Genomic DNA, 23,779 nt, shown 5'->3' with positions numbered 1-23,779 from the left:
TTTAATAACTGAAACCAAATGAGAAGGAATTGACCAAACATTTTATTTGTTTTCACGTCTTTCGAACAGGATCTTGTAATTGGATTCCCATTTCCTGGAAAACGGAAAGCAAAGAAAACACTATATTAAGTTGGGACTGTATGTAAAAACATGTTCAGATCGTCAAAAAAAAAAAAATGGCATAAAAGATAACCTGAATGCAGGTTTAAACAATATTTAGTCAACAGTAGGTCATTTTGTGTGTGTGTGTGTGTGTGTGTGTGTGTGTGTGTGTGTGTGTGTGTGTGTGTGTGTGTGTGTGTGTGTGTGTGTTGTGCCGTGCCAAACCTGCTGCAGTTCATCTGCACAAAGGTCGAGTTCCTCCAACATCTTTTCTTCAAGAGTCACACCCTTCAGAAGAGACCATTTGCCCTTTGTACATGTAACCGGAGCTGAGATGATGATGCCGTGTGGGAGATTGTAGAAGTCTAAGTACAGAAAGTTGCAACAGTATTCATATCAACGCACGTTTCGATTTCCTGCTGCGTAAATCTGTGCGCCCGGGTCCTAACCTGTGCAAGTTATACCGACTGAAAAAAACTCATCTGGACCATAAGCTCCGTGCCAAGCCTTCAGCACTTGCAGGATCCCGTTGGTGGCTGATATTGCGGCTTCCCGCTCGGTGTTTGAAAGCAAGGCCTGCCGCTGCTGATGGACCAGTGGTTTAAATTCTGTTTCCAGCCATTTTCTGGAACAAAAGGAGGCTTTTACCTTTTGTTTTCCGTCATTGCACATCATGCATGCGATCATTCGGGGCAGATTGCAAGTCAGGTGCATTGTGCTGACATTGTTTGCACAGGCTGATTTTTAGCTAATAGCTGGCAGATGTGAACTCTGCCAACTGGGTGGAATTGAACCGAAATGTAAATTTATTTCACTACAATTTCTAATAATTTAGATAATTATTCCATACAGCTAAAACAGCCCTTGTTCACTTTTTTTTCCTATGGGATTTAAGTCAGGCACATTTGATGGCCAATTAAGGTCAGTAAAGCAGCTACTGCACTTTTTCCTTCCACTCAACTTTTCTTTTACACAGTTACACACAGCGTTATGTGTAATTGCAACAAAAGCTCTTGAATATTTTACTGCGTGTTTAATGATCCTACATTAAAAAGAAAAAGGATTATTGTAAAACTAGCTGGAATCTTGTCAAACAAACCTGTCGTATAAAACCCTGAGGACTGGCTGGGAAAAGGTAGGCGGTACCCTGATCGCCCCTGGATAGTTGAAAACTTTCGCCCACCGCAGGTCAATGACGAACCTGCCGCTGATGTTCCCCCACACAATGACATCCACGACATCTGAAGCAGAGGAAGATCAAATTAGGATAACTTGCTTCTCGTTTAACTTTCTTTTTTTTTTTTTTATGCAGAAGAAGTAGACACCTGATGGCATCACGCACAACTTGTTTGCGAGCACAGCTCTAACTTCATTCACCAGCTGGGTTGCTATGGCAACAAACTGGTGGCTGTTGATGGAAGGAGCGCTGTCCACAAGCAGCGAGCATCTCATGTTGACGAAAGACATCCCGGACACTATCACCTTCACCTCTTTGTCGGCGCGTCCGTCGATGAGGCGCCCATACTTTCTGTAGCGCTCGGATAGTTTTTTAACTCGCTGCCTCCTGGCCCTGTCGCTCTCATTCTCTGAATCGGCATTGAAATCGTCCAGCAGGATGACGACGTGCGCTTCATGGAAAGCCTGTTCCAGATCTGTGTGAACCGTCACCTGTGAATTCACTGTGTTGGATTACATTTTTAAATCTGCACGACTAAGCTACGTCAAGGCGATGTACCCGGTAGAGCAGACCGAGTGCCAAATCCTCAGTGTCCGACTTGAGCATCTGCATGTCTTCCGCATCTCCTCTCAGGTGCAGCAGATGGAGGGCAACCGTTTGAACGTCAGGGAACGCCTCATCGGACAGCAGGAATGGGATCAAGATTTGGGATGTTAAGCAGAGAGCGCTGCAAAAAAAAAACAAACAAAACAAAAACAAAAACAAGAAATATCAAGGCAAACAGATTGTAGGGGTATTTCCATTCGAAACATTCATCCTGACTTACCCTGTGATCCATACGTTGCAGGGATGAATTAGACTGAGGCGATGCTGTTCTTCCGCAATGAGGCTAAGTTGTGTTTCCAGATTCTCTGCTACAATTGTCTCCACCTCATCTTCGGGTATTGTCAAGGTGACGCCGTAGTAGACCTAAGCAACAATAATCGACAATTAATTGAATCTGAAGATTAATTCTTAACATATCCACGGAGTTCGGAACTGCCCTTTAAAACACAGGCGTCAAACTCAAGGCCCCGGGGGGCCAAATCTGGCCCGCCGCAGCTTTTTATGTGGCCCCCCAGACTCCACATTACATCAATAAGTCCTTCCAGTTTTTAAAAAAAGATAAGTTCACAAGATGGTTTGAATAAAGAGTAATAAGATCTATGGAGAAACTAGAACTACTGAAGACTACATTTTCTAAGCATGACAACAAAGTGAGGCCACAGGAAAAAAAAAAAACACCAACTAACTTCAAAAATATAATGGTATTTGAAGTAGATTTAAAAGTCTGGGAAGGAGATTTTGGGCCGACTTGAACAATAGCAGTTAATATAATAGTAGCATTAGCAGAAAAGTCAATAGGTGATTTGTATGTTTAACCAGAGAACATGTCAGTTTCTACCTGGCAATGGTCCACAAATTCATTGTAACCACCTAAGAGCATCCCTTTGCCCCCTTGTTCGACTAGCTCCCTCCAAATTAAGGGACTTTCCTCGTGTTTCCAGCCATTTTTATTGCACGTTAATTCAAGCCATCTCTGTAAGAAGAGTAAAAGCAGAAGTGTAGAGACAAATAAGGAAGAATGAACAAGAGTAAATAAAACATAAAAATGATTTATTATGGTGAAATAACGGCATTAGATTAAAATAGAATGGAATGGAATAGAAATAACATAACTGCCTCTCTGAAGGAGATTACCAGTGGCAAAGTGACAGTCAAATCGAAGCAGATTCACACAGAGATAAAAGTATAAAAACATAACTGAGAGAAGGATAGATAAATTATTATTTAACATATTTGGCAGAATATGAATTATATTAATCCGTAAAAAACAACAGAATACTATTTCTAAGAAATGGGGGAGTGGGGAGAACCTGTGCAAATAACAGTAGGGACTGTTTTTGAGTTTTTGGGGAACAATATAGTGTAACTCCCGAACCCATTAAGGGATAAGGGTGTAAAAAAAATGGATGGATGGATATAGTGAAACATCTGCTTCCGGAAAACGTCCCCTCTCGGCTTCCGTAGTGGATGGCATGATACATTTGCATTTCTCAATGTCCATAATGTTAACTTCATATTTCTCTCTTTTCACTTACTACAACAAAGGTGCAACAAGTCACATTAAAACCTTATAAAATGGTAGAGGCATAACAACCTCCCACTCAGATGGCAGGACGGGGATCTTATGGACCCTGAAGCTCGGAAGGGTTCGCTGCAGAGTGTCTGCTAACCGTTCCGCTTGGGCATACAGAGGACAGTCCGCCTTACCTATAGATGTGAAAATTTTTGATACGTCCTTCATGTAACTATTATTATAATTAGAAATATATTCTAAAACATAAAATAAAATAAGATAAAGGATTACCAGCGAGCACAAATTTTGCCATTTTACAAGGTACTGTCGCATCTTAACCATTGAAAACACAAGGCGTCTGTTGCTTGGCAACCGAGGTGAGTTGTTGCGTATATTTGAATCCGGGTAGGAAACATTTTTAATAAATCCTTCAAATATATTTGTAAACTTTTTTCAAATTTCAACATGTGAGAAAAACAAACAAAGACATGGTTTCTAATATAAGCATATATTATTTTTAGGAATTATTATTTTAAATACTTTGACCAACAGCGTGAGGTTGAAGTAAAGAGAAGGCGTTGCTGGGGGGACACAATACTGCAGCGCACGCGACTTTAACCTGCACATGGGAATGAAAGCTAACATGAGTTAGGCAAGATTTGTCTTATTTTTTAGCGTTATTCACTATCACTAAAAGAAAACTTCTTTTCGACTCTTTATGGAGTGGCAACTGCAAAGCCTACAGAATATTGTTTGCTTTGTATGTGTTTGTGTTCCGTTGAAAAACAGGGACAGCTAACGAGAGCTAGCTTGTCATTTCCTAACTGGAAGGAAGCATTTTGACCTTGTTAGCCGAATACTTTGGTCTTTCCTACCAACACATACTTTCTTGTGCCTGGTTTCTATTTAAGAGTGTTACTGACTAAAATTGGAAATAAGTAACGTATTGCCTGTTTACGTGTCACCTGCGTGATATTAAAATATACATGACCTGCATATTATTTCAGACGAGCAAGCAAAAACTTTTATTTACATATTTAGGTAATTAAACTCAATCTAATTCCACAATATGAATATATGGGTGACAAATGACATCATAAAATGGTCACTGCGCCTTTGCTGCCGCAGGTTTCCATGGAAACGGACTAGTATCCCAGTGTTAGCATCAATTAAAGACTCCTCTTTATCTAGAAATGGCTTTACAGGCTTCTGGGGCGGGAGGCTGAACCAAAGCTGCCTTTCTGGGACTCTTAGTACCACAAGATTCTATTCCTATGGTGAGAAACACAATGAAGGTCTAAAAGACAGCAACAGTCTCGCTACAGAGAATTCACTTTCTTCTCATGAACTCAACAAGACGACCTCAGAGCAGATTCAGAGGACTTCCCCGTTTCTGGACTTCCTGCGTCGCTGCAACTCCCCATCAGACGTGTTAGACCTCACATCCAAGTACGCACCCACAAATCGACAGATCAGCCAGTGCCTCAGCCGCATGTGGTTCTCCACAAAGAAGATGTCGGAAGAACAGCGGCGCTACGAGTTGCAGCTGATGTTTGAGCATCCTGAATTTGAAAATCTTCTGCAAAGGGCGACGAGGTCTATCCAGTACATGAGTAACGAGGATGTTGCCTACTCTCTTTTGAGTGTGGTCAACCTGGGGGTGGCTCAGCACAGCCGTGTGATCCAGACCTTCCTTCGAACTTGCCAAGTGAGCAGTCAGAGATTGTCTTCTTCAATTTAAAGACACTATTGTTTTCATGTTGACCCTAATTTGTTTTATTCGTAAACAGGAGAGACTGAATGACTTTGATGAGAAAGCGCTGTCCATGTTGGCCTCTGTTCTGGAGCGTATGAAGGCTAGTCAGAATGTGAATGCATTAAAGGAAGGCATGAGGTATCACTTGATATTTTAAGTCAAGTATTAGGCAGGGTCAGTTGATTTTTAAGCTTATTTTACAGATTTTTTTTCTGCTCCAGGCTGGTGGTTGAGGTCCGTCTTCCTGAGATTCAAAATGTTTTGACTCTCCAGACCATGATGCGATTCCTGGGAAGAGATGCTCCAAGAGAGCTCAAACAGAAACTAGAGGTAAGTTTGAGTCTTCACCACTTTAGGTTTTCAGATTTTTCTCTTAATTATCTGAATTTATAAATAAATGTACAGCACCTTGCAAATCTATTCGCTCTTGTTGAAATTTTGTTTTTACAATCACCCAACTGTTCCTTGAGGTCATTTACACATACTGAATTTGCAATAATGATATTAATTGAATATGTTTGCAGCTTTAATGTAACTATCCATTCGCCCATCCATCATTTTCCAGTCAAAATGATGAAAAAGTTCAAAACTGACCTGTATTTGTGAAGCACCTTATGTGTTATTTTCTGCTGGACCAAATCTGATTCGTCAGATTTTCTGTACCCCGTGTGTTTCAGAGAAAGGCTTTATCAATGACCCACCAGTTCAGCCTCCCCAACGCCCAACACATGACCTTCATCATGGCCGCTGTAGGGTTCCACTCCAAACCGCTGCTGAAAGTTTGTAGTGATAAAATCAAAGGTAACACCATAACCACAAGGAAAGACTTGAGAATCACTTGAACTGTTGGCAAACTTAAAAAGATATGTAGGAGATATATTTACTGGTACTTATTGTGTATTTTCTTTCTATTTCTATTTCTGTGTTTTCTGGCAGACAACCTTCATCACATTCCTTTTAACATTTTGTACAACATACTGCAGTCCTATAAGGAGCTTCTCTACAGAGACACAGACCTGCTTACTAGCATTTCAGACCATGTTGCCTCCACATTTGACATATGGACCGATAAGCAGGTGCTGGAAGAGACATTTATCTTCTAACCTTCTAACCATATTCAGTTGCATAATAATATACCCTCTTTTTTCAGCTGGTCTTCTTCCTGTCTGCATTTAAGGATCTTCTCTTCTGTCCTACCTCCTTAATGGAGCCTTACACTGAAAAAGTGATTGCCAACCCTGATGTGCTCACCCTTAAACACCTCCTGTCCGTCTTAGCGGCTTACTCCTCGCTTAACTACGATCTGCAGCATCAAAGACAGGCGTAAGTCACCAACCGTTCCTTAGCAATCAGAATTGTCTCACTAAAGATGTTTTTTACTTTTACTTTTAAGTACATATCAGCAAATAAAATTATCAAATAAATTAAAGACCCCTAAGTTTAAGTTCAGGTGTAGACTATTTACCAGTTTAATGTTCAGAGAGAAGTGCTACATGTGATGAATTAGATGAAGGTGCAGATTTGTTCCTCTAGTGTCTTGTCGTACCTGGATCACTATCTGGCCACTACAGTTGCTCTAGCAACAAAACAAGGTTTAAAAAAAAAAAAAAAAAGCTACGGTGAGTATAATTTAATAATTTTATTGTTTTGAACATTAACTTCACTTCATATTCTCAAAGCAAGGAAGCCCTTCAAGTTAAAGTGAGTATAAATGTAATGTGTACACACACATACACACACACACACACAGCAGTCACCAAGCTCTTACCATTGAGGGAAAATGCTATGTGCCTCCGCATTTTGTAATTAGTATTTTCTTCAAAAAAGTAACTAATATTTTATTAAATCGCATGTATAGAGCACAGTTCAATAATCCCAGGATGATCTGCACACAGTTCAAGCTGCTCTGGCAAAACAATCACATTAAGTAAGCATAAATTTCCTACTTTGTTCTGAAAGTATTTCATAAAATGAAGATGTTATTGGACAATAAAACAGCTATGTCCTTGTATGGGTTACTTTTTCTGTTTTCCTTTAAATTGTTAGAGCAGCATTCTATGGATCAGGCTTTGGCTTTTGCCAACTTCTGCTTGTAGAAACATTGAGGCTAATATTTCGAACATCTAGGAGTTGTATATTAGGTGCTCCGCATTTCCGTAGTTATATATGAAGATAGATTTTTTTTTCCTTTTTTTGTTTTTCCATATCTTTAGGTTTCTTGATAGTCTCAACCATGCTCTCATCTCCTATCTGCCCAAAATGTCTGACTTGGAATTGCTAAAGGCTGCCTACTACCTATGTGGAATGAATCACTTCCCATCTGCACTCCTGGAGCAGCTCCTGAGCAGTAGTACGCTGAAGCAGCTAGCATGTAAGGATAATCAACCCATAAACATGCACTATCTGATAGGTTAGGCTGTATTTCATTTGTGTGTTTGATTTTGCATTTCTAAATTAAACCATTTTCTTCTCAGCTACAAGTCTCACAAAGAGCAAGGAGCGAATGTTTCAGAGAGTGGACATATGTCTCCGTCTGGACCGTCCTCCTCTTCCTCAGCCCTTGATTGTCCCCCCGTCCGTCCTGGGGAACCCCACTCCCAACCCGTCGGTTAATCCGCGCCTCTCAAAGAGCCTGCAGAGTCTGCTGGCAGATCAGGCGAATGCAACGCTGCAGGAAATGTTGGTGGTAGAGAACTTCTACGTCATAGGTAAAGATCTTGGTCTTGGAGGAAGGACGTTGGCGTGCACGAACTGGTTCAACACACGTTTTTATGTTTGCGCTCTCAGATGCTGTTGTAACCAAACCTCTTCCAAACCAGCCGTGTGTGACGGAAACAAGTAGCGTTTCCCCAGCAGAGAGCAGTCAAAGGTAAGGAAATTGCAGCAGTAGTCTGGTTGGTCTCGCAATTAAGCTCAGCTTTTTTTTGCAAATCTGCAGTCTGTGGTAGGTTTTTCTTTTCTTTTTTTTTTGGTAAATGTCATATTTGGTAAAGTTTGCTATGAAAGCAGGTAATGATGTTTCCAGGTAATGATGTCCTCTGTGATTTCTCACGTGCAACTGCTGTTCTCACAACAGTTTACGACAACAAAGTCCAAAAATTTGAAGTTAAATGTCTTAGACAATTAAATGTCCAAATAGATTTCCATTTAATGGCAAGATGTTGCATATTTCCACAAAGTCTTGAGTAAATACAGTAGAAGATAGTTCTACAGATGTTGTGGTTTTTGTTCTGTTGTTTCCTCTGTTGATTAATAGTTGACACCAGTTTTATTGCATCCATAATAAGTTTCTCCTCATGCAGTTTTTAAAAAAAGACTATAAATAACTCAAAAGACTAATAAAGAGTCAGTTTTCTGATGAGATGTTTGGAGATTCAAGTCGTTTTTGAGGGTGTTTCATATCAGCAGCGTAACAAGCAAACCTTTTCAGAAATTAAACTTTAGCGCATCTTTGCTGAAGACCTATTCCTCAACAATAAATCAAGTAGAATTTATTCATTGATATTTTTGTCAAAGAACAGCTTTGAAGTTTAGTTTTTTAATGCGTGGGCAGCCTGAGCGTTTTTGTTGATAAAGGAGTTTTTCTTTTTCCACTGATTGTGATGATTTTAAAAACATTTACCAAAAAATGAGTCATTTTTGAATTGTAGACTTTGCAAAGCAGTCTGAGTAGTTACATTGTACATCTTTTTCTAATTTCTCTGTCATCATCTGCACTTTGACCCGGTTTTTAAGCTGTTTATTATATTACGATTTAGTTGTAGTTACAGGGGAATTTAGTAAACTTTTATATTTATTGTCATTTAAGTGTTGGGATTTTATTTCTCCCCTGCTTTTATCTGGATTAATAATTCTATGCAAAATTACTGAAATAAAAACAGCTGCAACTGTTAACTTAGCTTTTTAATTGGAGTGATATTGGTATGAATATATGCGTCATAACACTTTATTAATACTGTCGAACATGAGTTTATTTCAAGCCATATTTTGAATTTAGAGCGTAGTTAACTGGCAACATTTAATAAGAATACAAACATGAATAAAATCAACAATAAAGTATCAGGAAAGATCTTCAGATGATTGCTGAAATGTTTTCTGTTTCATTAAAAAGCAAAAACTTCAACAACTTAAAAATCTTGCTTGGGACGAGCAGAAAACTAACCTGAGCTGAACAGAGAAGAGTTGGACAAAGAAAAGCTTGGAACTTAAATAGCTGGGGTATAACTGAGATGGGGTGGCAAAGGACGGTACAAGGGGCCTAATTGCAAAGACATAAAAGCTGAAGTACAACCAAATAGCAACTGGAGCTAAAAGGAGAAACAGGCCTGACAGGAACCTCAGAATATGAGGACAAATGCAGAAGAAGCGTAGCACTAAGAAACTAATCATAAGGAATTATAGCAACAATGAAATGATGCTGAACAAAACTAGACATAAGACTCCAAGCAGAATAAAAGAAAAAGGGAATAATCAAAGTAAACACACCAACTGGATTAACCTAGGGAAACTATTCAGAAAGGGTTTTAAAACACCCAAGAATTGTTGCATAAAGATCATGAAAAATGTAAGTAATCATACTGAAAAAGTTTATCGTTACTTTTATGTTTTCTCCCTCAAAGACATAGCCAAATCCAATTATATCCAAATCTAATTATTTTGTTTTTGTTAAAGCTGACACATCTTTTTTTGTATGTTTGCTTCATGTTCTTCTAGAATTGCTGTTATTTATACACCAAACTCTAGTTATTGCTTTGGTACGTCACACCCCCGGGGGACCCTCGCTCTCCAGATCCATCATCTGAAGATTCTGGGATACACTCCTGTCTTGGTGAGACTTTTGTCTTATTGTACCCGTTAATCTTCCCTGTTGTCTCTCAGTAACAGTTTGGTTACTTAATTTCTTAATACGCAGCTCATACTTTAGCAATTTATTAAATGTATTGAACGAGCATTGCTTTAAGTATGATGTGAATTTGTACAGTTTAAAAATCTGTAGGCAATATCTGTTTAACGTCTTCCTAGAATGTGACGTTAATAAAATGCAAGCAGATTGATGTAGTTGTGTATGTTGAAATAGCGGCTGTTATCAGATGAAGCAAAACTTAAATTTGTATTCTTCATCTGAAGGTAACAGAGGAGCTTCTACAATCTTTATCTGAGGAGGAGATGACAGAGAAGATGCGAGGACTCATTTTTCCAGAACATGCATCAGAAACACAACCACAAGTGGGACATGTGGAATCCTAAACATATCAAACAGGACTCTCTACATGGCTCAGGTTTTATTGTAAAAAATTAATTCTTTGTCAGAATGAAAACTTGTATATAATAATATTAATAAAGTGTTTAAAAATGAAGGGCTCTGAATGTATTTTCTGTTTTGGTCAGCACGAAAGAACTGAGCCGTTCCTTTGAAATGCATTTTTTTGTAATGATAAAAACAATTTCTATTTTTAAAATTTCAAACAGCTTTGTAATGGCATTACAGCAAATACCTGAGATGATCTTTTCTTCTGAGAGTTGCTTATTCAGTCATTATGGAAAAAAACTGACATAACTGTCAAATGACAAATTTATACGTGTTTTTAGTCATCTGCTTAACTCCCAAATCAGTTTAAAGGCTTCACAGAAACGCTATGCTAATTCCGTCAGTGCTTGTGGTGACTGTGAAAAGAAACTTGCTACTAAATGAAACCAATAAAACCAGCGTGAGCGCTTGCACAGAAACTGCAAGGTGAGCACAGTAAAGGTGGCGCGCCTTTGAAGCTCCGACCTCTGCAGAAAGTACCAACAACCGAAGAGAGAGAGAGGAAAAAAAAACATAAATGTAGGGAGACAGGAAATGGTGCAGCTTGTTATTTTCAATCTGCTTGCAGCTCCTTGTGTTTATGCTAGTCATCAACCTCAGTTCGGTCTCTGTGTTGATTCTCAGAAAATGAATGAGAGCACACATTCACAGGCGAGGCGTTGCGCCTTGTAAAACTCTATTTATTTAAGTTGTGGTCAGTGTTGATCCACAAGGTGTTGCACTGATTTACGAACTCGAGAACTCTTTAAATGTGGTTAAGTCCCCTCATCGAGGCACCACCTTTTGTTTCGACCACAAAGATAGGGGTTCCCAAGAACGCATCTTTCTTTTACAGTGAGCGAAACAGGAAGTGAGCAAAACCTGACACTGTCTTTAATATACGCATCAATGTTTCAGACGCCCACATAAAGGAAGTGCTGCTTTTGCTAGAGATGAACACATACACAAAAAAAAATTATACAAAAGAAACTGATTACAGTTATGTTATATTCATTGTAAGTCCTACAGATAAGGAATTGCAAGGAAAATGATCCAGGGATGTCCAAATCATCAGAAGTGTTTTGGTATAGGATGCTGGACTTCTCTTTTCTTCCTGCGTTTCGCAGGAGGTCTGGGTTTGGTGTTCATGTAGTCGCTCTGGGAATCTGCATCCTTCATCTTGTACTGCGAGACATTCAAAGCAACTGAATCAGTGACTTGAAGCTGTAAATCTACACGGAAAAGTAGCAGATATGATCAAAGTTTGAAGTCAAGTTGCTGCTTACGAGTTGGAAAAATGTTTTTAAAATGTGTATAATGTAGTTTTAATCCATTTTGGTTGGCAGACTTCTAAAACGCAGGAGATTGTGAACAAACATTTTCAAACTCTTACCGTCAATGTGACATACGTCCTGTGCAATTCAGTCGAGAAACGTACAAGACCTAATTAGGGGAACCTATTTTTTTTTTCAGGTGAAGCCATTATTATTTTGGACCTGACTGATATCTGGAACAAGTCACAGTTTTATTTAACTTGACCCAGTTTTGTCTGAGAAAAATAATACCCCTTACAACGTTGATACTGTCACCGTATTTCACTCTGAGTCTGTTTGCCACGAGTGCAAAGCAAAAAAGACATCTACACCTTGCCTATTTATTTTTAGGCAATCATATTGCTCTTGCAACTTTCACACATATTATTCCATCTTTTCCTAATGTCTTGTAGCCCTATTCAGACATGCTTGTTTTAAATTATCTTTAAATAAACTCTCTCCAATGCTTTTAGATTATTCAAGCCAGACTTGAATGCTTTCGTTGATGAAAAATGCTTCTGCTTTCACATTTTTGTATAGCAAATGTCTGACCATTTGACAGATATCTGAGATCCTTGTTTCATAAACCTTTCGTGTTGTCGACACTGTTGGTGGTTACAGCCTTAGAGCTGAGCATGTTCACTTTTAAATATGGTAAAACTACAAGAAAAAGCCCTTTAACTGTATTTTTTTTCTAGCAGCCATTCGCACCAAAAATGTTGTTTTATAATAAAATACACATGAATATCAAGGATTTATGTTCCTCTCAGTTAAATAAATACATGCTTAAGCTTTTAATGTCAGGTTCTACAAAGTTACTACCAGTCAGATAATTGATTAAATAACTAGCTAGTGGCATATTTCTTGAGGAACTAAGAATTTCTATAACATGGTTTTTAAAAATTATATATAATTTAAAGTTGCATTTACTTATTTAGTCGTCTGTTTCTAAATAGGATTATGTTTATAGTTTATCAAGTTGTTTCATCACTTAATTTCTGCCGTCTTTGTGCGTAGCCTATATAGATCCATGCAGTATAGATTTGACTTGCTGCCCATCATTTACTTCGGTCACACAAAAGCCGCTGCCAGCCTCACGTTATGCAAAGAAGGCAGATGTTGACGTCAGATACCAAAGAAGTTATTTTGCCTGAACTCTAGGCTTGCACAGTTCTCACATGTGCAAAAACCAAAGCAGAAACACTTTTTGCTTGACAGCATAAATTTTGGGTGACTGATGAACAAAAAAAAAAACCAGACTGACCGAGCAAAAACTTGTCGTTTAGCATGCCGCCGTCTGGGTGTGAAAATGTCATTCAGTGAGATGTTCAAATTTGGAGACTGGCTAGAAGTTACATTCACAAACCTCCAAACATTTCCAGCTGTAATTATTCACTTCAGCAACTTTTTAAATCTTGTAAAAGAACTAAAGAGAAAGTTGAATGTTTTACACCCGACCAGGAAACCAGACATTCTCTTGATTCTGTCAGCGTTCAGTTTTTCATTATTGCAATCCGTACACTGCAACCAGCATGCTTAAATTACATTTAAAAATGCTTAATTTTTATGCTTAATGTTTCTAAAATCCTTGTTAATATTTGCTTTAGAAACATTTGATAATGTTAGTTACATGATGCTGACTTACAATAAGGTTGTCTAACATTTATTAATACCCAATTAACATGTACTATGGGTTAATTGATGTATAATTACAATTTAATAACTAACATTTAGATGTCTAACGTTTGTTTACTTCTTGGTAGCTTCTAAAGTGTTGCAAACGTTGTTGATAGACATTTTATTGTCCAGCTTCTGTTTTTGGTGTTTTTGCTGCCACCACAGAAGCCTAAATGTCCAGTTACATGGTTATAATGCATATTTAAGCTATTCAAAAGATTTGTAATGGATTGTTAGCTGTGGAGAAACTTTTTTTACTTTGTTCTAAAGAAGAAAATAAAAGAAATATTTTGACTTTGCACTGGCAAAAAAAAAATCAATTAATGGTTTAGTTTCCTCCTTGAGATGGGTGACATACAGGAATTACTTACCCAGATAATCAAGGCAGTAATAGTAGCTGCTAGGCTGTAGGTGCTAAGAAGTGCAACAACCACTATCCAGATCCATACAGGTATGCCTGTTTTTTGTTCTTCTGGTTCCTCTGTTTTACATTCTTCTGTTTTGCGCGGGCATCCTTGTCCTGAAAGAACCATATGTTAAAGGTTAATCCTACAATATGCACATTTAATATTGAAATGATGTAATCTCTGACATATTCACCTTCCTCAAGGAAAATGACTGTACTGTTGTTGCTGATGACAGGAGGAGGGTAAGTAACTTTACCCTCACACATGTAGATGGCTTGCTTTGGGTTTGCATTTCTTGTGAGCTTGAAACCAGTAAGTGTCCCATTCTCGTCTTTTTCTGGGTGGATGTCTGGATCGGTTTGGTTGCACAGTTTTTGAGTATTACGGCACACTTGAACCACCTGCTGGTTCTTGTAAAGCTTATGTGTCACCACAGTGTCTTTGTCCGTGGTGTGTCCGACAAACATGTTTGGGCAAGGCACAAACACATACTCGGGACTTTTTGCTGTTGTGCATTGCACGTCCCACTGTTGCTCTGAAGAGGAAAACGTGAACGAGATTAAGCATTAGTTCAGTTTTTAGCGCAGTGGTCATACATTTCATTCATGCTTGATTGCTAAATGTATGTTCTGAATTAATATTTTCAAAACGTCCTTCAAAAAAATCTAAAGAGCTTTACAAAAAAAAAAGAGCTTCAGAAATCCACCCCTCTTGATATTTTTGCTTTAATTTAGTCTAACCATGGAAATGGTTGTTTCACATCAACCACACGCCCACAGTGGAATCTGCTTGATATCAGCCGTTTTAGGCACTTTTACCTCTCATAGGCATGATGAAAATACAAGTTTGTGAAGCGAGTGGCACAGTTGAGTCACCCAGTGTTGCTGCGTCTGTGCCACCGCAAAGTTGTGTGTCAAGTTCATTTTTCTCCAAGATAACTCTGTGTTTGCAGCAACTGCTTTAACTTTGTTGCTGAATGATATTTTTCTGCTTTTCTTGAATTTTCTACTTTGTTGAACACTACATATAAATAAATTAAATAGCAATAATTCAAGACATGAAACCAGACATTATTGTGTTCTTTGGAATTGCCTAACTAAAGTTGATAACCGTTCCTATTGTCATATTAACCTCTACCGCAAGTTGTAAACTTTTATATTGTGTTATTAACTTACCGTTGCATCTGCCAGATGTCGTGCAGCTCAGCAGGATTATTAACAACCAGTAAACTCCCATCATGGTCCCGTCTTCTGCACGGACAGCGACGACTTGCTTCCAGCAGAAGGATCTCCCCTCATCACCGACCAACTCTAAGCTCCTGCGGCGAGCTGCATGAAGCCGTGTGCTTGCAGAGGAATCTGATCTGTCACCCCGATACAGTCAATCCCGCTTTCACGCACGTGTTCTTGTCATGTTAATACATCATATCCTCGCTTTACCCCTCGAACGAAGCTCACCCGCAGAGCTGCAGTGACTGAAGCTCACGCGCCCTCTCGAGAGAAAACATCCTGTGGCAGAAAACGCCTCCTCTTATGAAGTTTCCGCTCTCTCCTGGTGGTTTACGACCTCCTGTGACTTACAGCTTGTGATCATGAATCATGGATTAAACAAAGAAATCATCAAATATTTGCCTTTTTTTCCCTGCTTTCTTTTGTGTGTGCTGTTTAACTTCTGAGATTTATTTTGTCATAGAGTATATATTGGAGAAATGAAAGTCACACAGGTCACACAAAACACACTGATAAGTGTTGTTTTTTTTCCTCTATTCGCCCCGGATGACCCTTACTTGTTAAAAATAGAACATATTTGCTGGAAAATGAAACCATAAGGCCGCATAAGTGTGATTCCTTTAAAATTAACACTAAAATAACATGCGGAACAAATTGGTACATAAAGAATTTAAATATAAAATGTTATGAGGTTTTATGTGGTATTTTATAAAAAATAACACACATCTAACAAAAATTATTGCAAAGACCTGAAGTTGTTCCTGTTTGTCGAAATGTTTCCTTTTGCAGCTTAGATGTTGGATAGCATCTCTAGTTTCCTGTAAACAGTGCAACATTTGTAAGGAAACTTGCAGGTTAGTCTGCCACTGACTCTTGTTGGGTGTTGTTTAGTGAATTTGGATGTTTGAGTCCAACTGCTGGCGGTGTTGGGTGACACCGCCAGCAGTTTGGTTATACACTGCTGTGGGATGGAATCATGTTCTTCAGCCAACAGTTTTAAGTTCTCAAGAGTGGAAAAAGGGATTACCAGTTGCTGCAGAATCTAGTTTAAACATCTCGTTGCTTCGAGATTGCCTCCGTTTATGCCCAAGATCAACACCATCACACTCCCTCTACCAAAATTTGTTTGACCAGTGGCATAGAAAGACTGGCACGTTTTTTGAGTGCGGCTGAAGTTGGCCAGTGCTGTCGCTTCTAAGAGTTCAAATTATGACCCTCCGGTATCCACTTCTCCCTTTTTAGTTTGTTTTTCTCGTAATGTAACATTGTGCAACACATCCAAACATCTCGACCGTCTAAAGTACCTTTCTGTGATTACACAACTAAATAAAAAAAGGGCAGTGACCCGATCCGTGAACCAGGTGGAGTGAACCCTCCGGCTGACGGCAGCAAATGCTCTGCTGACATTTATGTGCCTGACATTATGTGATTTCAGGAAACGCTGACAGGCAGAGAAAGACACGTTGATGAGAAATGATTAAGAAACACAAAGTATTATGAGTCATTATCTAAGGAGCATGTACAAGCAAAGCATGTTCAGACCAGGTGTAGGAGATGGTGACTTGTCTGAAACGCGTCAGCATAAACGTCTGTAAAAAAAAAAAAAAAAGTGAGGAGAATCATTCACGTAGATCCACTAGATGGCAACAACGCACTTTATAATCATTCTGCTGGTGGTAAAAAATTACTGTCCACGTTTCCATTTGTGTCAGTTTACATTAATAGGTGTTAGAAACCTTAACTAGGAAGAAAATATTTATTTTGTTTGAAGGATTGTAAAGTATTCAAATCAGGAAAGAAGGACAGAGATCCATATGGATGACAACAATCTTTTAATCTGCAACACCCACCTCAGACCTGAGGATAGCACCCTGTTCATGAAATGATTCCTGTGTCTTCACACAACGTGAAATTTAGTGTATTTCTTTGGGAGTTTATGTAGTGTATGGAAAATTATACAAGGGTTACCTCTCTTTTTTTTGTCGCAGCTATTTTTTTATTATTTTATTTTATTGCAAATTAGCTCCATATTAGACGGAGAGCCTGTGAACATGAATTTCCGTGTCTTGTCTCTGATTCTCGGATTTAGGTCTAGATTTTGACAGGGCTGTTTAACTAATCTTTTAGTAGTTAATTTGTATTTAGTATTCAAATAACTAATACAGAAATTTCACCGCAGTACCACTGAAAGCAACCCAAGTACCGCCAGTGGTACATGTACCGCAGTTTGAGAACCAGGGATCGAAATGTTTGGTCCCTGAATTAACGCAAAAATATTTTTATTTATTTTTCTTTTTTTCGAAAAAAAAAATCATCCAGAATCCCCCCCAAAAATACTTCAAGGTTTGTAGTTTTAACGTGACCAGATATGATAAAATATTTAGTTGTGTGTTAACTTTTTGCAAGACTCTGCATCTCCCCATATTCCTGTCCTAACGTAATTTCCGACGGCCCCTGAAGGCAGCGTCCATGTCCGTTCCTGGGCTGGACAGGAAACGACGGAGACGCGCAGCGTGTCTCCCCAGCAGCTGCGGGAGAGAAGAATGGGAATGGGAACAGATTTGTGGATTGCAGGCGAGGGAGCGCGTGGAAACATGAGGACAGTTTAAAATAGACTCATATTTTTAAATCGTTAATTATCCACATCGTAACAGGAGTTTGTCCCGATATTTTCTCCTGTTGAGGAGAAGGATATTTATTTATTATCTTGGACAGCACTGAGGGAAAAACGGGAAGCCTCTTTGTGAATCCTATTTCACAGTAAGTGGATTTAATTCTCAATTCTGGCACGTCGGGGACTTTAATCGCTTTTATTCTGTTTTATTAAAACTATTTATATAGATAAAATCCCATAAATGTCGCTTTAATGTTGTATATTCACATTGTTAGCCCATCCCAAACTGTGACCTCGGGGAAAAGAAAACAAGAAGTAGCTATCCGACTTTAAAGACTCAAACAAAAACCATATCCTTCCATACCAGCCTGTGTATGTGTCTGTTTGTTGGCTGTTTTCTGCATTAGGATGTTTGAATGAGGGGAGTCCGTGTGCCTCATCTGCGGCCATTGAACAATCCCTTTCTCAGGGAGAAGGGCTGTGCAGCGTTTGGGTCGACTGGGAAAAGAGCCGCTGCTCTCCTGGGAGGGACATTTCAACATGAGCTCATTGTTTGGGAGCTTTGTGTCAGTTTTTGTTGGCAAGGCCCAGCTTTGATGCTGCCCGGGAGTATATCCAGGGTGAATTTTAGTTTCTCCCCCTGCCTGCATCATCCAGCTAAACAAAAAAGATGTAGTCTCCACCCTGTCACCGGGAGGAGGCTGGCTCAGCCTCTGGTAATGGCCGAAGAGAATGTCGAGCCAATGTTTGGGCTTTCGCTGCTGAATTTGAGGAATGCAGCACGATAGAAATGCTGTAAAATAACCGGGTTGTGGGTGTTATGGTTATGTTCAGCCGGTGATGAACCATCCCTCCTCTGCAGTTCATCACCACCGGTTTAATCCTCTTTGTTGGGTGACGCTGGTCGCAGCAGATTGGATAACATTCAGCCAGTTTGACCAGTGGGTCTTTTTATTATGTGCTCAGCTCTAATTGGAGCCTGGAGTGTCCATAAAATGATTATTTATGACTTGAAAATTGTCTTCCACTGTTTTCCACTGAAGTCTTTGAAGTGTTTTGAACAACAAGAAGATGGTGACCCTGGGTTGACCTTAGTGAACCGTATTCCTAGCTGGCTGGGTCATGGGTGATGTGGCTTCCCACTCAGGGTGCCCTGGCCTAAGGGGCGCCATAAGGCAGAGGAAAAGTTTGTTTCACAAAACACTTCAATGTGGGATTTATGTGGCATTTCAGACCTCTGAAGTCGTGGCTTTGATGTTAAAAAGTCGAAATTTCAACATGGCGACGCCTGTAGCCATTGTTTGTAGTACCTCTGACAAACATAAATTTAAGCTTTAGTCTTCAGTCAGAAGTCTCTTCATATTCATTGCAAAACTGACAGCTACAGGAATGCCATGGTGCATCAGTTGGCGTCCTTAATACACATTCAAGGTGCTACCCTGCACTCAAACAGAGCAGATTACTGGACGTCGGCCTTGGATATTTTTATCAGAAGCATTTGAAAAGGCAACATTAAGGTGTTGAACCTTGGACAAGCTTTCCGTAAGCAAAGAGACGCAGAGCTGTGGCTACCTCGGTTGGTGGCTCAGTGATGTAACGGCGGCGGATTGATTTTAAAGCCCTCCTAACCCATCCAGTTCTCCTTCAGTCCTTTCAGAAAACACAGAGACATCAAGATTATTTTTTTGTCCAGGAAACTGGATGGAGGAGTTGATCATTTTCCAGCCAAGAACTCCACCCTTTTCTAATTTCATTTAGGTTATTTTCCCCTTCTTTTTTAATAATTGTTTTTGGCAATTTTGCATTCATTTTGTGTTGTTTTTTCCTTTCTCTTTTTCTATATTACCCAGCATTCAGCACTTTCTTTCTTTTGGTAGCCACCTCACTTCATTTACATCTGTTTTGCCTCTTATTTGGCTTGTTAAACACATGCATTTCTGTGTGTGACTAAAGCTGGCCTGACTAGTTTATTCCCTTCTCTGCTGACTTTTTTTTTTCCACAATCTATGACTTTTAGTTTATAGCTGAACAACCCGAGAAAAAGCCACTGAAGAGCCACTTTGCCCTGCCTTTATTCCCCACAGTGGCATTATAATAGACCGTCTGTGGCCTTATAGCACGCTTGATTTGCATCAAGAAAGCAGTAGACTAGAAGCACATTATTCTGGGCATGGAGACAGCGCTGCAACAATGTAGACCATCCATTCGTTTACAGTGCAGTTAATGGGCTGAAAATAACCACTAGCCCTCTGCATGCTCCCTATTCAAGTAGTAACAGCGAGAGGAAAGTAGCAGCACGTCAGGATCACATTTCCCTCTTTGTCTTGTCAGAGTTGTGACGTAAAAGATGCCCCAAAACGCATCTGGAAAACTCGCTGATGTATTCCTTCGGGTGCTGTTAGCGGCATCTGTTTCCTGCACTCCATCCCAGTCCAGAAGTTCTCCCGAAGACTTTAATTACGATTGGTTGTGTAAATGGAAGGGTCTGTTGGATGTTTGCTGTTTTTTTTTTTTTTTGTTGTTGGAGCCAACGTTTCTTGTCTTATTCAGGCCTGTGAGTTTCGCCTCAACTGGGTTATCGCAGATGAGGAAATGCATGCAAGTATATTGCAATAAAAGTCCAGTTAGGGTGGTATAACAAGATAAAAGCTGCTTGAAAGCATTTGTAAGTTTCACTTTCAGTCTGATTTCCTTCCTAAGGCTACAAAAATCGTATTTTTTCCTTGTTTTTAGCATTCTTTGATTCCCTGGAATGTCGTTGATAAGATAAGAACGACCCCTCTTATGTAAATTTTAAGCTTTGAGAATGATTCTTAGCCACAGGATGGGTGATCCAAAAAGCTGCTCATGTTTTTTTTTTGTGTGTGTCAGTCCCTTTAGACCACCCCTCACAAAAGCTCAAAAGATGAGGCTGGAGGTGCTGATGGTGGTCGGTGTAAGTTTACTCGGCTTGTGTTACAGCCAGAGGTGCAGCTATAAGGGGGATGGCACTTCAAACGCAGCTCAACTGGGAGCTGCAGTAGGGGGTGTAGGAGGGGACCAGAACCTGATACTTGTGAAACTATGCAGACTCCTTGAGGTTTTTCACATGTTGTCAACCAAAAACATTGATGTGTTTCATTAGGGTTTTATTTGAGAGATGGTGCGCAATTGTGAAGCAGAATGAGAAATATGTTTTTACAAACCTGAAAAGTGTGCTGTGCGTTTGCCTTCAGCCACATTTACTCCGACACCAATAACTAAAATTCAGTCTGCCTTCAGAAGCGGTCAAGTAACTTTGTGTGATTTAATCTTGATTTAAATCCAGATGTTCTGCGAAGATATTGGCGTTTTGATAGACAAAATTAGAGAACATAAAGACCAAGGAGTGAAAGGATGAAGCTTTGTATATGAAAACGGGATGCCACAACTGCAGACTTAGCAAAACAGATCTGCTCAAGTGAGATTTGGGTGAAAACAGGCTGGAAAAGTGGGCGTGGGTCTTCAGCTTTTCCCAGGGCACGTGGCTCCAGCCTCTGCAGGGCCTCGCTCTGCCAACATTTCACTGACCTTTGGTGGCAGCTGCCCCTAATGTCTGCAAACAAAGACAAATGTCTAACCAGGGCTGCCCGTAGCCTGCAAAGCGTCTGTTGCTGCAGATAGCAGGTTACTCTTCCTGTTGGCCTTTCCATACTCATATACACACACTCAAAGATTGGCTCATTTCCGCTTCTGTTGATGGAAATAAACACTTTGAGGTACAGTCACACCCCTTGTATGCTTTTGTTTGCACTGTTGTCTGTCCTTTTCCAAGGCATTTACTTACAATAAGGTGTTATGCCTTAAAAAAAACAAAAAAAACAGCACAGTTTAGGATCCTAATGCATCATCAGGAAGCGAGGTGTGTCAGATGACCTGCCTGCGCTGAGGCGGGGGATTGATGAACACTGCAGCCAGTTCACCGCTGATTAGAACAGGCAGAACGAGGCCATCATATCACTCTGCTCTGTGTTTTCAGCAGTAATCTGCTGAACATCCTAAAGATGTTTTTTTTATTATTATTATTCTGTTTTTTCCATGTTCGATCCATTTCCTGCAGTTTGTCTAAGCAGCTCAGGCAGCTAATATAATGACAGTTTCTCCAGTTAGAGGCAGGTGGCTGATTCTCTCTGCTCTGTGGTGGGTGACACCCTCCGTCCCCCTCCTCACCCTTTTCCTTTATCCTGTACTGTACTGCAGATGGCCGGTTTCATTTCCCGGCTGATTGTCGGTTGGCTAAATGTATCCACCTGAGAGAGAACATGAAAAACTAGACTTTGTATGTGTGACAAATCAACACAAACTAGTGCATGTGTTTGAAAAAGAAACAAAATGATTCATAGTTTCAACATTTTCTCACTAGTAAAAGTAGGAAATGTTCACATTTTTCTTTTATAAATAGCTCAGTGTTTGTCGGGTTGAATGTTTTCAAATCTTTTTAATAATTCTTAATTGGATTTAGGTCTGGACTTTGACTATTCCATTCTGACACATAATATGCTTGGATTCTGATGTTTTAATTGTGATAAACTATATTTTGATGTTTCTGGTTGCACCTCACCTCGTGTGTTGTTAAATTTCCCACCTGCAGTCAGCATGATGGACACCTGAGACAGTAAACGCCTCAGGGGGCTGGCTTTGTGCACCCACCGACAAATGAAGTTGAGCAATCACCCCCAAATCTGATCTCTACATCCAAGATTAATAAAACACAAACCCACTCCCTGTGGGAGTTATCGTCTGGAATTTCAGCGGCTGTATCCAATATCGGCGCGGAGAACGCAGAAGATGTGATTTATGGCTTTTGGTTTCTTTCTTCACGTGTCTAGATTATGCTCCACCACAACAGTAGCGAGGTGGGATGATGTATGGCATGGGTTGTCTGTGGAGTCGGATTCGGGATAATGGCTTCTTGGATCGGAGATGACACGGAATGCTTAAGGCAAGCTGGAGCGCTACTGAGAGCGCAAAGTGCTAACTCAGAGGAGATGCGTTTGTGCAGTCTGGCCGATGGTTATAGACCAGGTGATTCATGAGCTGCAGATGGAGAAGCAGGATTTATACCCTACTCACTAGATTGCTTTACATCCTATAGTGAATTAAATGAAATGGCAATTACCTTTCCTATTGAGATAAACAGAAGCAGAACCCAAGCAGAGTTCACGTTCTTCTCACCAAACCACAACAGCTTTTCGTCGCTCCACCGTGTCGACTTGCGCAAGCTGCTTCTGTTTTTGTTTTTGGGGGTGATGGAGGAACCACACACAGATGTAAACAAATCAAACTGCTGTTTCCTCCTACGCCACTGCAAAATGCTCTGCCTGAAACTCTGAGGTGAGCGACCTCCGCTTAGAGAGCGGCGCATACGGTTGCTGCGTGAACCGTTGACCTCGGGATTGAATGCCAGTGAAATCCACCGAGGATTCAGTGTTATTTGTTATTTGGGGAAAATGTAATAGTGCCAGCATTATGAGGCTATCGGATGCAGTTTAATCTGGTGGTATTACTATTCTCATAGCAGTTTATTGTGTTGGATTTTAGGTACAGTGCCCTCCAAACATATTCAAGACACTTCTTTGTTATAGAATAACTGAGGAAAACAACCTTATTTAAGACTCTCCTGCTGAACGGCTACAAATGACATATTTATAGCAAAAATCATTATCCAACACTTTTAGTGGCTGTTTTGTGGCTAAATTTAACTGCTCAGTTAAACCAAAGCACATCTAAAAAGTTCGATTTATTTAAACATAACCCCCCCCCCCGTTAGACCCATCCATAAATTATAAAACTGTAACAGATTCTTCAAGTTGTCCTCTTCTTTAACTGCAGCCACAGAAGCTGTTCTGCAGCTTGACACGCTTACTCGGGTGCAGCCATACATTATTGAAATCCTCCAACTGTTTCAAGTGTTTCTGTGCTTAGTTCAAGCTGCAAACCAGCTCTGATCCAAAAAACTAGGGCTGAGCGCTCTTTAAATATGCACTTCTTGCATCTTCTAACCACATGCAGGAAAGTTACCCCGCTCATGTCCTCGGCAGGCGGCACTTAAGCGGGCAGTGAAACCTCAAGGAAGTGTG

The 23,779-nt window shown here is 39.9% G+C and overlaps 4 protein-coding genes across 9 annotated transcripts in view; 2 read left to right on the top strand and 2 right to left on the bottom strand.

Moving 5' to 3' along the window:
- Positions 1 to 19: 19 nt before the first annotated feature.
- Positions 20 to 3,778, bottom strand: mdh1b (malate dehydrogenase 1B, NAD (soluble)). Of its 3 annotated transcripts, none has more exons than XM_008427350.3 (10): positions 3,690 to 3,778; positions 3,453 to 3,592; positions 2,724 to 2,858; positions 2,106 to 2,248; positions 1,838 to 2,006; positions 1,428 to 1,770; positions 1,202 to 1,343; positions 552 to 727; positions 328 to 467; positions 20 to 94 (listed from the first exon to the last, which is right to left on the bottom strand). In XM_008427350.3, the coding sequence occupies exons 1-10, from the start codon at positions 3,709 to 3,711 to the stop codon at positions 53 to 55; spliced, it is 1,452 nt and encodes a 483-aa protein (XP_008425572.1). In that variant the 5' UTR covers positions 3,712 to 3,778; the 3' UTR covers positions 20 to 52. The 3 variants fall into 3 exon arrangements, with proteins under 3 accessions (XP_008425572.1, XP_008425580.1, XP_008425587.1); XM_008427358.3 differs by having other exon boundaries at positions 3,480 to 3,592; XM_008427365.2 differs by lacking the exon at positions 3,453 to 3,592 and having other exon boundaries at positions 3,690 to 3,774.
- On the top strand, positions 3,685 to 10,511 carry fastkd2 (FAST kinase domains 2). Its single transcript, XM_008427335.3, has 11 exons — positions 3,685 to 5,106; positions 5,189 to 5,292; positions 5,376 to 5,484; positions 5,832 to 5,955; positions 6,091 to 6,230; positions 6,305 to 6,477; positions 7,368 to 7,525; positions 7,629 to 7,862; positions 7,942 to 8,023; positions 9,868 to 9,982; positions 10,282 to 10,511. Exons 1-11 carry the CDS (start codon positions 4,468 to 4,470, stop codon positions 10,399 to 10,401), a joined length of 1,998 nt encoding a protein of 665 aa, XP_008425557.2. The 5' UTR covers positions 3,685 to 4,467; the 3' UTR covers positions 10,402 to 10,511.
- An 802-nt stretch (positions 10,512 to 11,313) lies between these two features.
- Positions 11,314 to 15,335, bottom strand: LOC103475569 (uncharacterized). Its single transcript, XM_008427321.3, has 4 exons — positions 15,014 to 15,335; positions 14,032 to 14,373; positions 13,803 to 13,951; positions 11,314 to 11,626 (listed from the first exon to the last, which is right to left on the bottom strand). The coding sequence occupies exons 1-4, from the start codon at positions 15,075 to 15,077 to the stop codon at positions 11,513 to 11,515; spliced, it is 669 nt and encodes a 222-aa protein (XP_008425543.2). The 5' UTR covers positions 15,078 to 15,335; the 3' UTR covers positions 11,314 to 11,512.
- A 2,221-nt stretch (positions 15,336 to 17,556) lies between these two features.
- The window catches only part of raph1b (Ras association (RalGDS/AF-6) and pleckstrin homology domains 1b), a 37,307-nt gene continuing 31,084 nt past the window's right edge, over positions 17,557 to 23,779 (top strand). For 3 of the 4 annotated variants that reach the window (XM_008427308.3, XM_017302139.2, XM_008427272.3), the window contains exon 1: positions 17,557 to 17,827. The gene's annotated coding sequence lies outside the window, so the exon portion shown is untranslated. The remainder of the gene's footprint in view (positions 17,828 to 23,779) is intronic. The other variant, XM_017302143.2, reaches the window with a different exon arrangement.

The sequence above is a fragment of the Poecilia reticulata genome, chromosome 2, assembly GCF_904066995.2.
Source record: "Poecilia reticulata chromosome 2, P_reticulata-male-v2, whole genome shotgun sequence".
Classification (NCBI taxonomy): domain Eukaryota; kingdom Metazoa; phylum Chordata; class Actinopteri; order Cyprinodontiformes; family Poeciliidae; genus Poecilia; species Poecilia reticulata.
Note: the sequence above shows the minus strand (reverse complement) of the source record. Positions and strands in the feature narration are given on the sequence as shown.

Coding starts and splice junctions, on each gene's coding strand:
- fastkd2 (XM_008427335.3), top strand. CDS start 4,468: ATGAATATATGGGTGACAAATGACATCATAAAATGGTCACTGCGCCTT. Junction 6,478..7,367: donor CTGCAGCATCAAAGACAGGC/GTAAGTCACCAA, acceptor CCATATCTTTAG/GTTTCTTGATAGTCTCAACC. Junction 7,526..7,628: donor TACGCTGAAGCAGCTAGCAT/GTAAGGATAATC, acceptor TTTTCTTCTCAG/CTACAAGTCTCACAAAGAGC.
- LOC103475569 (XM_008427321.3), bottom strand. CDS start 15,077: ATGATGGGAGTTTACTGGTTGTTAATAATCCTGCTGAGCTGCACGACA. Junction 14,374..15,013: donor GACATCTGGCAGATGCAACG/GTAAGTTAATAA, acceptor TTTCCTCTTCAG/AGCAACAGTGGGACGTGCAA. Junction 11,627..13,802: donor TTACTGCCTTGATTATCTGG/GTAAGTAATTCC, acceptor AATGTCTCGCAG/TACAAGATGAAGGATGCAGA.
- mdh1b (XM_008427350.3), bottom strand. CDS start 3,711: ATGGCAAAATTTGTGCTCGCTG. Junction 468..551: donor AGTCGGTATAACTTGCACAG/GTTAGGACCCGG, acceptor TTCTGTACTTAG/ACTTCTACAATCTCCCACAC. Junction 95..327: donor GTGCAGATGAACTGCAGCAG/GTTTGGCACGGC, acceptor TCCGTTTTCCAG/GAAATGGGAATCCAATTACA.